Here is a 14,341-nt window from a genome sequence, read left to right as displayed (position 1 = left end):
AAATAATGTTTTAGTTTTATTGTTTAGGTTTGTACGTACGTGGTAATACCAAATATGTAATTTTTTTTCTATTTTTCTTTATTTTACATAATAAAACATTTTATATGGGAAAATGGGATTTTTGGGGCTTTATTTATTTAAAAACATATTTAAACTTTTTTCTTTGATTTTTTTATAACTTATTTCTGTCCCCATAGGGGATTGAAGCAGCGATCTGCTGATTACAGTGTATAGGAGGCTGTCAGCCCGTGGAGCTGACAGCCTTCATCTTGGCAGGAGGGACAGATGGAGGTCAGACCCGGGGGTCACTGATCAGACCCCAGGCTGCCCATTAGCAACACCAGCACCCCCCGAAACCATTGCGGGGTGTGCCAATTGAGCCCCAAGTCATTTCAGGGGTTAACACCCGCGATCGGACCCAGTTCCGACCGCGGGTGTTACAGGTCAGTGTCAGCCGTAACATATTACTAACAACCGCAGGGCACAGTGCGCACATAGATTCTGTGCGTACCCGCAGTTTGCGGAAAGTCCTTCCCGGCAGTGCTGTACTATTACGGTGGATGTCGGGAAGGGTTTACATGTTTGTCCAGGTTTAATTTTTTTCCTCAGAATAAGCCATATACACCTGATTGATAGGGGGTGACACTTGGCCCCTGGAGTCTGTAGAATGGCTTCCAGCGCTCATATGTACACAATACTGAGTCGGCAGCAGAAAGCTCCATGGTTTGTATTGGATCCAGGCACCTTTACTGCATCTCAGCACTTATTGAAGTCAGCTGGAGCAGAGCTGCAGTGAAAGTGCCTGGCTGCTATGCAGCAGAAGGAGCTTTCAACCTCAGCGCCGCACCTCCCATGAGGCGACCTGAAGCGAGTGCTTCAGGCGGCGCTATGCCAGGGCCCCAGGGAGGGCGGCATTTTTGCTAACCTAAGCCAGTCCAGGACAAGCTGTCCTGGACTGGCTTAGCACCGAGCGGTGGTTTGGGGAGGCCACTGGAGCAGCGCTGCTCCAGCAGCCTCCCCTCACGCTCAGGCAGAGCGCAGGCAGTCTCCGGGCCTGCTCTCTGCCGGCGAACGGCGCTAAGCCCCGCCCCTTTGATTAGCCACGCCCCCTCCGTTAAGCCAGGCCCCTGCTCCGCCCCGGGGCGGCTTTCTGTAGTTCGCCTCGGGCGGCGAAAGGGGCAGGATCACCCCTGTTCAACCTCGTATTGTGTACGTGATGGGCACTGGAAGTGGCTCCTGCCACATGGTTTGCTCCAATTCCTGGACAACTGCATTAAAGATTCTATCCATCTTTCTAATATTGATGGCCTGTCCTTAGGATAGGCCATCAATATTACATCTATAGGGGTCCAAAAGCCAGGACCTCTGCAGATCAGCTTTTGCAGAACAGTGCTGCAACAGGCAATGGTAGTGGTGGCTTTAGTTAGTGCAGCAGATGGCACATCATATGGCAGGTGAGCAGCATGGCTCCCAACATGTTATTATCTGTAGCTATGCTGTCTCGGGACAGCTGTTCTGCAGGGGTCCTGCTGCGGGTGGTGGGATCCTAGAAACAATTGCAGTAGTGGGCCTTAGACATCCCTGTCCGACACTTTTCAGCAGAAGCTTGATTCCTCAAATAATGATGCTGGCTTGACACAAGATGGCAGAACTGGAATCCTATTATAGTCGTCCTTCCAAGGTGCTAGCTGCATCCTTCTGTAACAGGAAATACAAATCACATGCAGTACAGTAAACGAGAATGCAAGAAGATTTGACCTCACCCACAGGGAATCTAAAACCAAACAGAACACAAAAAAGTTAGAACATTAAACACACTGCACTACACTACTGAAGTGAGACAAGAGCCGGAAGCATGAAAAGATATTACTGATATAAATACACATAGCATACACAATACCCAGCAAAGAAACTGCAACACAGTCAAAGTTTCAATCCACAATGGTTTTCGTAGATTTTCAATGACACTGGGTGAAGGACAATCATTCTGGGAACATTTTTTCAAAGAAAGATTATTTGTGGATGGAAAATCTTTCATAAAGATGAAAGTGCTTTTTAGGGGCCACACGGTGGCTCAGTGGTTAGCACTGCAGCCTTGTAGCGCTGGAGTCCTGGTGTTCAAATCCCGCCAAGGGCAAAAAACCATCTGCAAGGAGTTTGTATGTTCTCCCCGTGTTTGCATGGATTTCCATCCCATATTCCAAAAAAAAAAAAGACATACTGATAGGGAAAAATGTACATTGTGAGCTCTATGTGGGGCCCACTATCTACATAAAAAAAAAAAAGATGAAAGTACTTTTGTCTGAGCAGCAGATGAAAAATTCGACAACTGTCTTCTCTTCAGGTTATCACAGTCTTCTCTAGGCGATCATCGGTCTGCTAAAACAATTGTTTGCTACAATTGTCTATTTGATCCTATATGATCCTAATTAGAGATGAGCGAACACTAAAATGTTCGAGGTTCGAAATTCGATTCGAACAGCCGCTCACTGTTCGAGTGTTCGAATGGGTTTCGAACCCCATTATAGTCTATGGGGAACATAAACTCGTTAAGGGGGAAACCCAAATTCGTGTCTGGAGGGTCACCAAGTCCACTATGACACCCCAGGAAATGATACCAACACCCTGGAATGACACTGGTACAGCAGGGGAAGCATGTCTGGGGGCATAAAAGTCACTTTATTTCATGGAAATCCCTGTCAGTTTGCGATTTTCGCAAGCTAACTTTTCCCCATAGAAATGCATTGGCCAGTGCTGATTGGCCAGAGTACGGAACTCGACCAATCAGCGCTGGCTCTGCTGGAGGAGGCGGAGTCTAAGATCGCTCCACACCAGTCTGCATTCAGGTCCGACCTTAGACTCCGCCTCCTCCGGCAGAGCCAGCGCTGATTGGCCGAAGGCTGGCCAATGCATTCCTATGCGAATGCAGAGACTTAGCAGTGCTGAGTCAGTTTTGCTCAACTACACATCTGATGCACACTCGGCACTGCTACATCAGATGTAGCAATCTGATGTAGCAGAGCTGAGGGTGCACTAGAACCCCTGTGCAAACTCAGTTCACGCTAATAGAATGCATTGGCCAGCGCTGATTGGCCAATGCATTCTATTAGCCCGATGAAGTAGAGCTGAATGTGTGTGCTAAGCACACACATTCAGCACTGCTTCATCACGCCAATACAATGCATTAGCCAGTGCTGATTGGCCAGAGTACGGAATTCGGCCAATCAGCGCTGGCTCTGCTGGAGGAGGCGGAGTCTAAGGTCGGACCGAATGGAGACTGGTGTGGAGCGATCTTAGACTCCGCCTCCTCCAGCAGAGCCAGCGCTGATTGGCCGAATTCCGTACTCTGGCCAATCAGCGCTGGCCAATGCATTCTATTAGCCCGATGAAGTAGAGCTGAATGTGTGTGCTTAGCACACACATTCAGCTCTACTTCATCGGGCTAATAGAATGCATTGGCCAATCAGCGCTGGCCAATGCATTCTATTAGCTTGATGAAGCAGAGTGTGCACAAGGGTTCAAGCGCACCCTCGGCTCTGATGTAGCAGAGCCGAGGGTGCACAAGGGTTCAAGTGCACCCTCGGCTCTCCTACATCAGAGCCGAGGGTGCGCTTGAACCCTTGTGCAGCCTCGGCTCTGCTACATCAGAGCCGAGGGTGCGCTTGAACCCTTGTGCACACTCTGCTTCATCAAGCTAATAGAATGCATTGGCCAGCACTGATTGGCCAGAGTACGGAATTCGGCCAATCAGCGCTGGCCAATGCATCCCTATGGGAAAAAGTTTATCTCACAAAAATCACAATTACACACCCGATAGAGCCCCAAAAAGTTATTTTTAATAACATTCTCCCCTAAATAAAGGTTATCCCTAGCTATCCCTGCCTGTACAGCTATCCCTGTCTCATAGTCACAAAGTTCACATTCTCATATGACCCGGATTTGAAATCCACTATTCGTCTAAAATGGAGGTCACCTGATTTCGGCAGCCAATGACTTTTTCCAATTTTTTTCAATGCCCCCGGTGTCGTAGTTCCTGTCCCACCTCCCCTGCGTTGTTATTGGTGCAAAAAAGGCGCCAGGGAAGGTGGGAGGGGAATCGAAATTTGGCGCACTTTACCACGCGGTGTTCGATTCGATTCGAACATGGCGAACACCCTGATATCCGATCGAACATGTGTTCGATAGAACACTGTTCGCTCATCTCTAATCCTAATGTCTGCCTCTTTCAACTGTAGTTTATATTGCTTAGCATACTGTCACCTAGATGGGGTGTTTCATTCCTGATTTACTATGAGGTCCTTTCAATTCTAGTTACGCCCCTACCAGAAAGCAATCTCTATAATTGCAGTCCCTGGCTCCTGTACTTTGAATCTGTGCTGCAGATTACGTAGAAAAAGTCATCACCATCTGCTTAGAGAAGCTGAAATCATCAGCTTTGTCTTTCAGCAGAACTTTCCTGAGTGAATCACCTGGATGTCTCACACAGGGTCCTTGCTCAGACACCACCCACACTTCTCTGTGTGCACAGAATGTGAGGGGGAGCGCAAGCCAGGGTCTTCGTGTGCTTCATCATGGGCTTGTACAAAAGGTATCAGAGTAGATGGGGTGAGTACTCCCACACATACATTAACCTCTGAGAGGAATAACTAAGGCTAAACAATGATCACAATCAGAATGCTGCTGATGCTTAAGAGTGAATGACCTGTGAGTATCCTCTGTATTTTGCGCTGGTACTGCAACACAGAAGGTTATCTGTGTGGACTAATATAGGACTCACTACCTGCACCTTCTCTTATGGAAAAATCAGGGCAGAACAAGAAGTTCTTTGATATAAAAAACTGACATTTAAGTGGTACTTTCTGTTTGGTCTGCCAGTTGTATATTGTGCACTGTCCATAGCCTGGCTTTATTGTTAAAAAGCCCTATCAGTTTTAAAGGGATCCTATTTTTCAAACCCTTTTCTTCTAACTAAAACGTTGGAATAGCTTTAAGAAAGGCTATTCGTCGCCTACCTTTCGTTGTCTTCTCCACGCCGCCGTTCGCAGCACTGGGGGCGGGTCCCAGTGCTCAAACAGCACATGGGGTGGCCCCAATGATGCGAGCGAACTCTCCAGCGCCTCCTCCATCTTCATCTGGAATGAGGTCTTCACCGTGTCTTCTTCTGGCAGTGTCTTCTAACTCAGGCCTAGGGAAAAGCCTACTGCACATGCTCGCGGCCACAAGAAAAATGGGCGCTTACACAGTATTGTAAGCAGCCATTTTCTCGTGGCCGGCGGGCATGCGCAGTTGGCTTGCCCTAGAAATTAGAAGACACCTCTGGAAGAAGACGCGGTGAAGACCTCGTTCCAGACGAAGATGGAGGCGGCGCTGGAGAGTTCTCTTGCAGCATTGAAGTGCTGCGAAAGAACTCATTTAAATACCAACAAAAACAGGGATTTTAGGCAAATGGCGGTACGGAGAAGACAACGAAAGGTTAAGGCTATTCCAATGTGTTATTAAAAAAAAAGTGTTTGAAAGATAGGATCCCTTTAATGAATAGCTGTAATCCCCATTAAATAACAATTCTGAAGAATCCTGTGACATCTTTCTTTTGTTACTATTCCTGTATTAATATATTGACAATGGAGAGAGGATACTGGGTGGGCGCATGATTGATAGGATGGTCCCTCAATTTCCCACAATAACACCACAGCACCCAAATTTTTCAGCAAAGTGCAGACATTTTATCAGCACACAGCATAATCAAAAATTTAGAAAATTGACAACTGTGTTATCAATCCCCTCGGCAAAATGAGTCCCTTTAGCTAGAACTGACTGGTCAGTGTCAGGCCTCTTAAAGGGATTATATCATTAAAATACACGTTTTAATCTAAAAGCATGTAGGAATAGCCATTCTCCTCCTCTTCTTACAGAAGACCACCACAAAATGGCCGATGGACATGTGCAGTTGACTGTTCCGTCAACCATTTCGCGGTGATGTCTTTTAAAGGGATTCTATCATTAAAATCAATTTTTTTCTCCCTAAGGGAGCCTTCACACGGAGTAACGCCGGGCTCAATGTGTGCTTATTTTTACTGGCGTAGAAATGTGAGGGTAGCGTTTACATCGTGTTTATGCGGCGTTTTTTTACTATGAACGTATACGCGTAAACGCGACATAAACGCTATCCTCGCATTTCTACGCCAGTAAAAATGAGCACACATTGAGCCTGGCATTACTCCGTGTGAAGGCTCCCTAAAATGTAAGAATAGCCTTAAGAAAGACTATTCTTCTCCTAGCTTTAGATGTCTTCTCTACGCCTCCGTTCGGTAGAAATCCCGATTTTCTTCAGTATACAAATAAGTTCTCTCACAGCAAAGGGGGCGGTCCCCAGCGCTCAAACAGCACTGGTGGCGTCCCCAATGCTGCGAGAGAAATCTATCTTCTTCTGGGGTGGCCTCTCTCTGCGTCTTCTTCCGGCGCTGTGGGTCAAACTTCTACGCATGCGAAGTTGGCTCTGCCATCGGGCAGAGCTAATTGCTCATGCCCGTGACCATTTTTTTGTAGCCGCTGACGCACGAAGACAAGTACTTCATGAACTGCTTTCCTCTCTGCATGACTCGGGCGGACAGCACGCGGAAAACAAACGCACCCCATTATAGTCTATGGGGTCCGTGTGCTTTCATAAGCTCACCACTTTTCAATGCATTTGGTATTCCGTTCAGGGGGTCCCCAAGTGGACTTTCTGAACAGAATACCGAACGCAGATGTGAACCAGGCCTTAGAAAACCGTGGTTATGCACCTTCACCAAAGGTGCAGCACATGAAGTTCTCCACGCTAGAGAGATACTGGAGCTGATTCCTTTAGGGGTCTGGTTTGGGGTTAAATTAATTCTGGGATCTCATTTATGATTTGAATTATTTTATGGGCCTGGTATGTAAGTTAATTTAGGGGTCTAAATTAATTGTAAGTACTGACATCTAGAATTCTAATAAATTTTGCATATTACTTGTCTTTAGCTATTTTTTCTCATTAGTAGGAGTCCGATTTTCTTTACAAGGGTTCCCAAATACCAAAAAGGAAGAGAAACCATGGTACACAGAAACATTAGGCCTCCTTTTTGTGTTGCCATATGTTCCATGGGCATTATTTTAAAAAGAAGCAGAGCAGGTCACCCTTACCCAATATTAGAACAATAAAGAATATGTACTTCTAGAATGCCAGTCTCCAGCGATTCCTCTCTAGCAAGCCAGGAGCAGAAGTGACACCCTGTACCTGATAATTCAGGTCTTCAGTAAGGCTCTGTTCATCAGGTGTTATGGCATCCTCTTTTAGAAGAGACATGGCGGATATGACTATTTAACTTATATTGTGCCCATCAGTACAGTTATGTATTATGGAGTTCCCTTAGTAAACCCTGCACACAGTATTATGTCCCTTAGTGGCCCCTGCACACAGTATTATGTCCAATAGTGGCCCCTGCACACAGTATTATGTCCCATAGTGGCCCCTACACACAGTATTATGTCCCATAGTGGCCCCTGCACACAGTATTATGTCCCATAGTGGCCCCTGCACACAGTATTATGCCCCATAGTGGCCCCTGCACACAGTTTTATGCCCCATAGTGGTCCGTGCACACAGTATTATCCCCCATAGTGGCCCCTGCACACAGTATTATAGCCCATAGTGGTCCCTGCACACAGTATTATGTTCCATAGTGGCCCCTGCACACAGTATTATCCCCCATAGTGGCCCCTGCACACAGTATTATGTCCCTTAGTGGCCCCTGCACACAGTATTATGTCCAATAGTGGCCCCTGCACACAGTATTATGTCCCATAGTGGCCCCTACACACAGTATTATGTCCCATAGTGGCCCCTGCACACAGTATTATGTCCCTTAGTGGCCCCTGCACACAGTATTATTCCCCATAGTGGCCCCTGCACACAGTATTATTCCCCATAGTGGCCCCTGTACACAGTATTATTCCCCATAGTGGCCCCTGCACACAGTATTATCGCCCATAGTGGACACCCATAAACAATTATACTCTGGGGTCTTTTCAGACCCCAGAGTATAATAATCGGAGACCCGGTGGAATAAAAACATAAAAAATTACTGTTTCTTACCTGTCCCCGGCTCCTACGCTGTCTTCTCAGCTGCCGTCCTTCTTCTATGACGTCGGACGTCACATGACCCGCTAAGCAGGCCGGGTTCATGTGACGTCAGAGACGTCAGACAAGTAGGAAGGAGGCCTGGCAGGATCGTGGAGAGGTAAGTAACAGTGTTTTTTACATTCCCTTACCTCTCCTGGGCCGCCAATCATTATACTCGGGGGTCTGCAAAGACCCCCAAGCATAATGATAGCAGTTGTAGTCACTGGGCCCTTAATGTCCCGGGCCCTGTGGCAGCTGCCTCCGCTGCTATGGCGGTAGTTACGCCCCTGTAGACAATAGCACTTCCTGCTGGCCTTTAAGAAATTTTTTTTATTGATTAGCTGCAAAGCACCCCCACACACCTCATTCCCCACATGTCACTGCATAGGCCCAGCAAGAAGGTATAAGACATAGTGGAGCTGAAACTTGGCCTGCACACAGAAGTAATTATAGAAAGCCAGCATTCTTACAGCAGCTCTCATGGCATAGAAAATATAGCATATGTGGGTGCAGGGAAGACTCCTTGCAGCCAATTTCTTACGGTCATTAAAAAAACTAAACCAGAAAGGAGAATGGGGATTACAAAATGACAGTGATCAGAATCAAAAATCCTCCAGAAATGAGCTTGTTTATCAGGAATCTGTAAAACTAGAAAACTGACAAGAACAACCAGAGGATCTGCAAGGATCTGAGAGGAATTCTCACAGTAAGATCAGAATGAGCTGGTAACACCGTGTGGTGAGCGGCCGTCTCCTCCTGCACTCCACATCTCTGACGTGTCACACCGCGGGTAAGAAATAGATGTGGCTATTCTTGTCAGCAGTGAATCACGGCACTATTCCTGCAGATAGGGAGTCTACACTAACAATCAGCGCAATTCATAGTCTACATCCATCTACGTGATACAGGGCAGCTCTTTGGCTCAGGGGTTAGATCTAAGAACCTGGGTTCCATTCCAAACATGGACATCTGCCTGGAGTTTGTATGTTCTTGTTGAGTTCTGATGGGCTTCATCCTACTCTCCAAAAACATTCTGATACGTTAATTGGATTCCTACAGAAGGGAGATCATATTGTGAGCTACTCGGGACAGAGACTAAATTGAGTAATGACAATGTCTTTACGTCAATACAGAATAATGCTACTGCTAATTATCTGTCCCAATATCTCAGTTTTCTGTTCGTCCGTGGAAACAGAAAACCAAAAATGACACAGAAATGGGCCAGTTATATGACAGCCACCACTTTACTGACCTATAATGGGGTCCATTGGGTTTCTCTCAATGTGTCCAACATTTTACCAAAATAAAATCATGCTGTATACCCGCACCTTTTTTTCCCCAATACTTTTGAGGCAATCTGTGACTCAGACTCTAATGTTAATTTCGCCTAATTGTGTTTTTTTTTTTAGAAACATTCTGCGATTTTTGCACATTACATATATAATATAGTGCGACAACATATTATATAAAAATAGTATTGCAGGGTTAAAAAAAAAACAAAAAAAAAACAGTTAATGATAGAAACCTGGGGATAATGACTGAAAAGAGCCTGGGACAAATGACAGAAGCCCAGGGTATAAAGTTAGGTGAACAGAGTGAACAAGGCACCTAATGGATATAAATAGGAGCCCAGGGGCAATGAATGAAACACCTGGGGGTAATGACTGACATGCTTGGGGACAATAATAGGAGCCCAAGTACTGACCTGAGCCTGGGGATAATGACTAACTGGAACCTGGGTGTAATGACTGACAGAGGCCAGGGGATAATGACTGACAGAAGGCTGGGGGTAATTACTGACAGGAGCCTGGGAATAACGACTGACTGGAGTCTGTGGTTAATGACTGACTGGAACCTGGGGGCAATGACTGACTGGAACTTGACAGGAGCCTGGGAGAAATGACTGACTGGATCCTGTAGGTAATGACTGACAGGTGCCAAGGGGAAAAGACTTCCTGGAACCTCTGAACATGACTGATTGGAACTTGTGTGTAACGACTGACAGGAGTCTGGAGGTAATGACTGACTGGAGCATACCCGTAATGATTGAGAGGAGTCTGGGGGCAATGACTGACAGGAGTCTGAGGGTAATGACTGACTGGAGTCTGGGGGTAATGAGTGACAGGAGTCTGGGGGTAATGAGTGACAGGAGTCTGGGGGTAATGACTGACAGGAGTCTGGGGGTAATGACTGACAGGAGTCTGGGGGTAATGACTGACAGGAGTCTGGGGGTAATGACTGACAGGAGTCTGGGGGTAATGACTGACAGGAGTCTGGGGGTAATGAGTGACAGGAGTCTGGGGGTAATGAGTGACAGGAGTCTGGGGGTAATGAGTGACAGGAGTCTGGGGGTAATGACTGACAGGAGTCTGGGGGTAATGACTGACAGGAGTCTGGGGGTAATGACTGACAGGAGTCTGGGGGTAATGACTGACAGGAGTCTGGGGTAATGACTGACAGGAGTCTGGGGTAATGACTGACAGGAGTCTGGGGGTAATGAGTGACAGGAGTCTGGGGGTAATGAGTGACAGGAGTCTGGGGGTAATGAGTGACAGGAGTCTGGGGGTAATGAGTGACAGGAGTCTGGGGGTAATGACTGACAGGAGTCTGGGGGTAATGACTGACAGGAGTCTGGGGGTAATGACTGACAGGAGTCTGGGGGTAATGACTGACAGAAGTCTGGAGGTAATGACTGACAGGAGTCTGGGGGTGATGACTGACAGGAGTCTGGGGGTAATGACTGACAGGAGTCTGGGGTAATGAGTGACAGGAGTCTGGGGGTAATGAGTGACAGGAGTCTGGGGTAATGAGTGACAGGAGTCTGGGGTAATGAGTGACAGGAGTCTGGGGGTAATGAGTGACAGGAGTCTGGGGGTAATGAGTGACAGGAGTCTGGGGGTAATGACTGACAGGAGTCTGGGGGTAATGACTGACAGGAGTCTGGGGGTAATGACTGACAGGAGTCTGGGGGTAATGACTGACAGGAGTCTGGAGGTAATGACTGACAGGAGTCTGGGGGTAATGACTGACAGGAGTCTGGGGGTAATGACTGACAGGAGTCTGGGGGTAATGACTGACAGGAGTCTGGGGGTAATGACTGACAGGAGTCTGGAGGTAATGAGTGACAGGAGTCTGGGGGTAATGAGTGACAGGAGTCTGGGGGTAATGAGTGACAGGAGTCTGGGGGTAATGAGTGACAGGAGTCTGGGGGTAATGAGTGACAGGAGTCTGGGGGTAATGACTGACAGGAGTCTGGGGGTAATGACTGACAGGAGTCTGGGGGTAATGACTGACAGGAGTCTGGAGGTAATGAGTGACAGGAGTCTGGATGTATGACATGAGCCCGAGGGTAATAGCAGGAACACGATAGTTAATGACTGATAGAGGCCTGAGGGTAATGGTCAGAGTCCGGGGTTTAGGAGGATGGGTAGTGACAGGAGTCCAGAGGGTAAAACATGAGCACCGAAGGTAACTACTGAAAAAGCTAAAGGGTAATGCCAGAAGCCTGGGTAATGGACAAGTGCTCGGGGGTAATGGACAAGTGCTCGGGGGGTAATGGACAAGTGCTCGGAGGGTAATGGACAAGTGCTCGGGGGGTAATGGACAAGTGCTCGGAGGGTAATGGACAAGTGCTCGGGGGGTAATGGACAAGTGCTCGGGGGGTAATGGACAAGTACTCGGGGGGTAATGGATAAGGGCTCGGGGGGGTAATGGACAAGTGCTCGGGGGGTAATGGACAAGTACTCGGGGGGTAATTAATTGAGCCTGGGGGTAATAACAGACAGGAGCCGGGGTATATTGCTAGCAGGTGATCAGCTTGTGAAGTCCGGGCGCTGTCCACTACGGTTGGTGCTGAAGTTCCGTCGCGGCTCCTGGCGCTACCTCGAATCACCGGTCTTCCGGCCCGATCTTCTCTCCAAGCTCCGCCGTTACTGGCTCCGGTAATGCGCATGATACTGCGGCGCTGCTCTCTCTGCGCGACAACTCACCTTGAAACGGGAGCTCACGACGTCGCCTACAACTGGTACTCCTCATCCAATCCCCGCCCACCTCTTATGGCGTAGCCAGTCTGCTTCCATTTTTCTAGAGCTTAGTCAATCAGCTCCCACCTCCCCGGGGTGTAGCCAATCAGCCCGGTCCGTGGGCGGTGCAAGACTGTAAAGAGCCGGGTTAGGCTGTGGCGCGGTCCTGGCTGTCCTGACCGTGCTGTTGGAATCGGAGAGGGGCCGGGATGGAGAACGGGCAGCGGGCCGGCGCCGAGGTATGATCCGGGGACCGGCAGGACGAGCGAGTAGCGGTGGACACGGCAGTGCGGGGCAGACGGAACGTGTGAGATATGAGGCGGCTCCCGAGCGGCGCTCTGCTCTACTATGATTCGCTATGTGCTCGCTGTGATGGCGAGTGTGACCGGCGCCGGGGGACTCGCTGCTCAAGGTGAGTGCAGCTCTGGGATGAAGCTCTTGTGTCCTGCACTGTCCGTGCTATCACCTTCACTACATCGCTCGTGGTCGGTTATACCTCTGTGTGGATGGAGGTAACGACCGGGAGCGATAACTGATGGCCGGGGTGACGGAGGGGTCACCGGGAATAACCGGTATGGGGAAGGTCATCCCCGGCTCTTGCTGCAAACTGTCATTGTCCCGAGGGCCGGGTAAGGGTCTGGCGTCCCCATCACCCTGTGTCACCTCAGGTACCGTGGAAGAGGAAGAGGAGTCATAGCAGGTGTCCCGGTGTGATGGTGGAGGATGATGGTGAGAGGTTATCATGGTGCTGGAAGACCAAACTAAGAACAAGTGATGATGAATGATGATGAAGTTGGAAGAAGTTGATAATGAGTGATGATGATGATATTGGTGGGAGTGATGAAGGTGGAGGAGGGTGATAATGGATTATAATGGTGGTAGTGGTGATAGTGATGAAGGTTGAGTAGGCTGATAATGAATGATGATGATGATGGTAGTGATGAAATTGGAGGAGGTCAGTAATGGAGGAGAGTGATGGTGGTGATAGTGCCCCTGGTGGAGGAGGTTGGTAGTGAGTGATGGAGGGTGAAGATGGTGCTAGAGATGATGAAGCATGTTATCAGTGGATAATGATGGTGATACCAGAGGATGTTTCTAATGGATGATAATGGTGCTTGTAATTGTTGTGGATGATATTGAAAAATGTCAGTGATGGTGGAAGATGTCATGATGGAAGCTGTCAGTAGTGAATGACGGTGGTTATAATGGTGGTTGATAATGAGTGATAAAGATGATGGGAATGGTGCAGGTGGATGATGTCATCACCTTGTGTAACTTTATGTGGGGTTGAATCTACAGAATCTGTCATTGACCCCTGTGTATGTTCTTGTGAGGTAGCATGTAGCCGGTGTCAGGTATCATTTCCTAGAATATGGTACTGTGATGAAGAGTCTGAGGAAAGTGAGTGTCTGGAACATGTTGGGTGACACAGTACAGCCTGGTATGTTCTGACACCTGTCAAAGAGGAACATCATTGTGACTGCTCACATCTTTATGCCCTTGAGCCCAGTCAGCTCTCTGACTGCTGATGTTGAGGTCCTGAGTAGGAACATAGTTGATGGAACGAAATGGCAGTGACCTGAGGTTGCAAACTGGCAAGTTGCTGAATGTCACAGAGTAAAGGTTACAGATAAGTGCAGAGCCGAGGTACTGACCTAAGGTTGCACGTTGGAGTAACATCTTAGAAAACCAAACATGAATTGCACTTCCAAGTATTACACATTGCTCTGTGCTATTTAGAAAAATCTACTAAATCCACATAGGATTATTACTCTACATTTTGATCCAGATGTAGGCCTAGGGGAGAAGAGTATTGCAGTCTCCAGGTCCAGCTTGAAGTTGTAGTTTGGTTTCCTCCATATTCCTACCAGCCATGGACTAATTGTGATTGTTAATATATTATAGGATTTGACTTTGTTGTCCTATCCTGTGTTTATTGGGGACACACAGTGCCTGTTCTTGTAAATACTGAGTGTACCCCTCATTATGGCACCCAGTAAGGCGGCACTCTCCAGAATACTGACTTTTATTCTCCAGTTGTGGCTCTGTTCCCAAGAACTCCCTGGCTGTGTCAGAGATTGAATGTTTTATTAAGGATTTGTAGGCAGTAGTAGAGACCACTTGGTCTTATTCATGAAAATTCCTTACCTAAATCTTCTAGAGAATCTGCTCCCTCAGT

The 14,341-nt window shown here is 47.8% G+C and overlaps 1 protein-coding gene across 4 annotated transcripts in view; it reads left to right on the top strand.

Moving 5' to 3' along the window:
* The first annotated feature begins 12,308 nt into the window (after positions 1-12,308).
* Positions 12,309-14,341, top strand: part of IGSF9B (immunoglobulin superfamily member 9B) — a 55,809-nt gene continuing 53,776 nt past the window's right edge. For all 4 annotated transcript variants that reach the window (XM_075280112.1, XM_075280110.1, XM_075280109.1 and 1 more), the window contains exon 1: positions 12,309-12,574. In XM_075280112.1, the coding sequence (XP_075136213.1) occupies positions 12,511-12,574 (64 nt within the window). In that variant the 5' untranslated portion in view covers positions 12,309-12,510. The remainder of the gene's footprint in view (positions 12,575-14,341) is intronic.

Source organism: Leptodactylus fuscus, chromosome 6 (assembly GCF_031893055.1).
Source record: "Leptodactylus fuscus isolate aLepFus1 chromosome 6, aLepFus1.hap2, whole genome shotgun sequence".
NCBI lineage: Eukaryota > Metazoa > Chordata > Amphibia > Anura > Leptodactylidae > Leptodactylus > Leptodactylus fuscus.
Note: the sequence above shows the minus strand (reverse complement) of the source record. Positions and strands in the feature narration are given on the sequence as shown.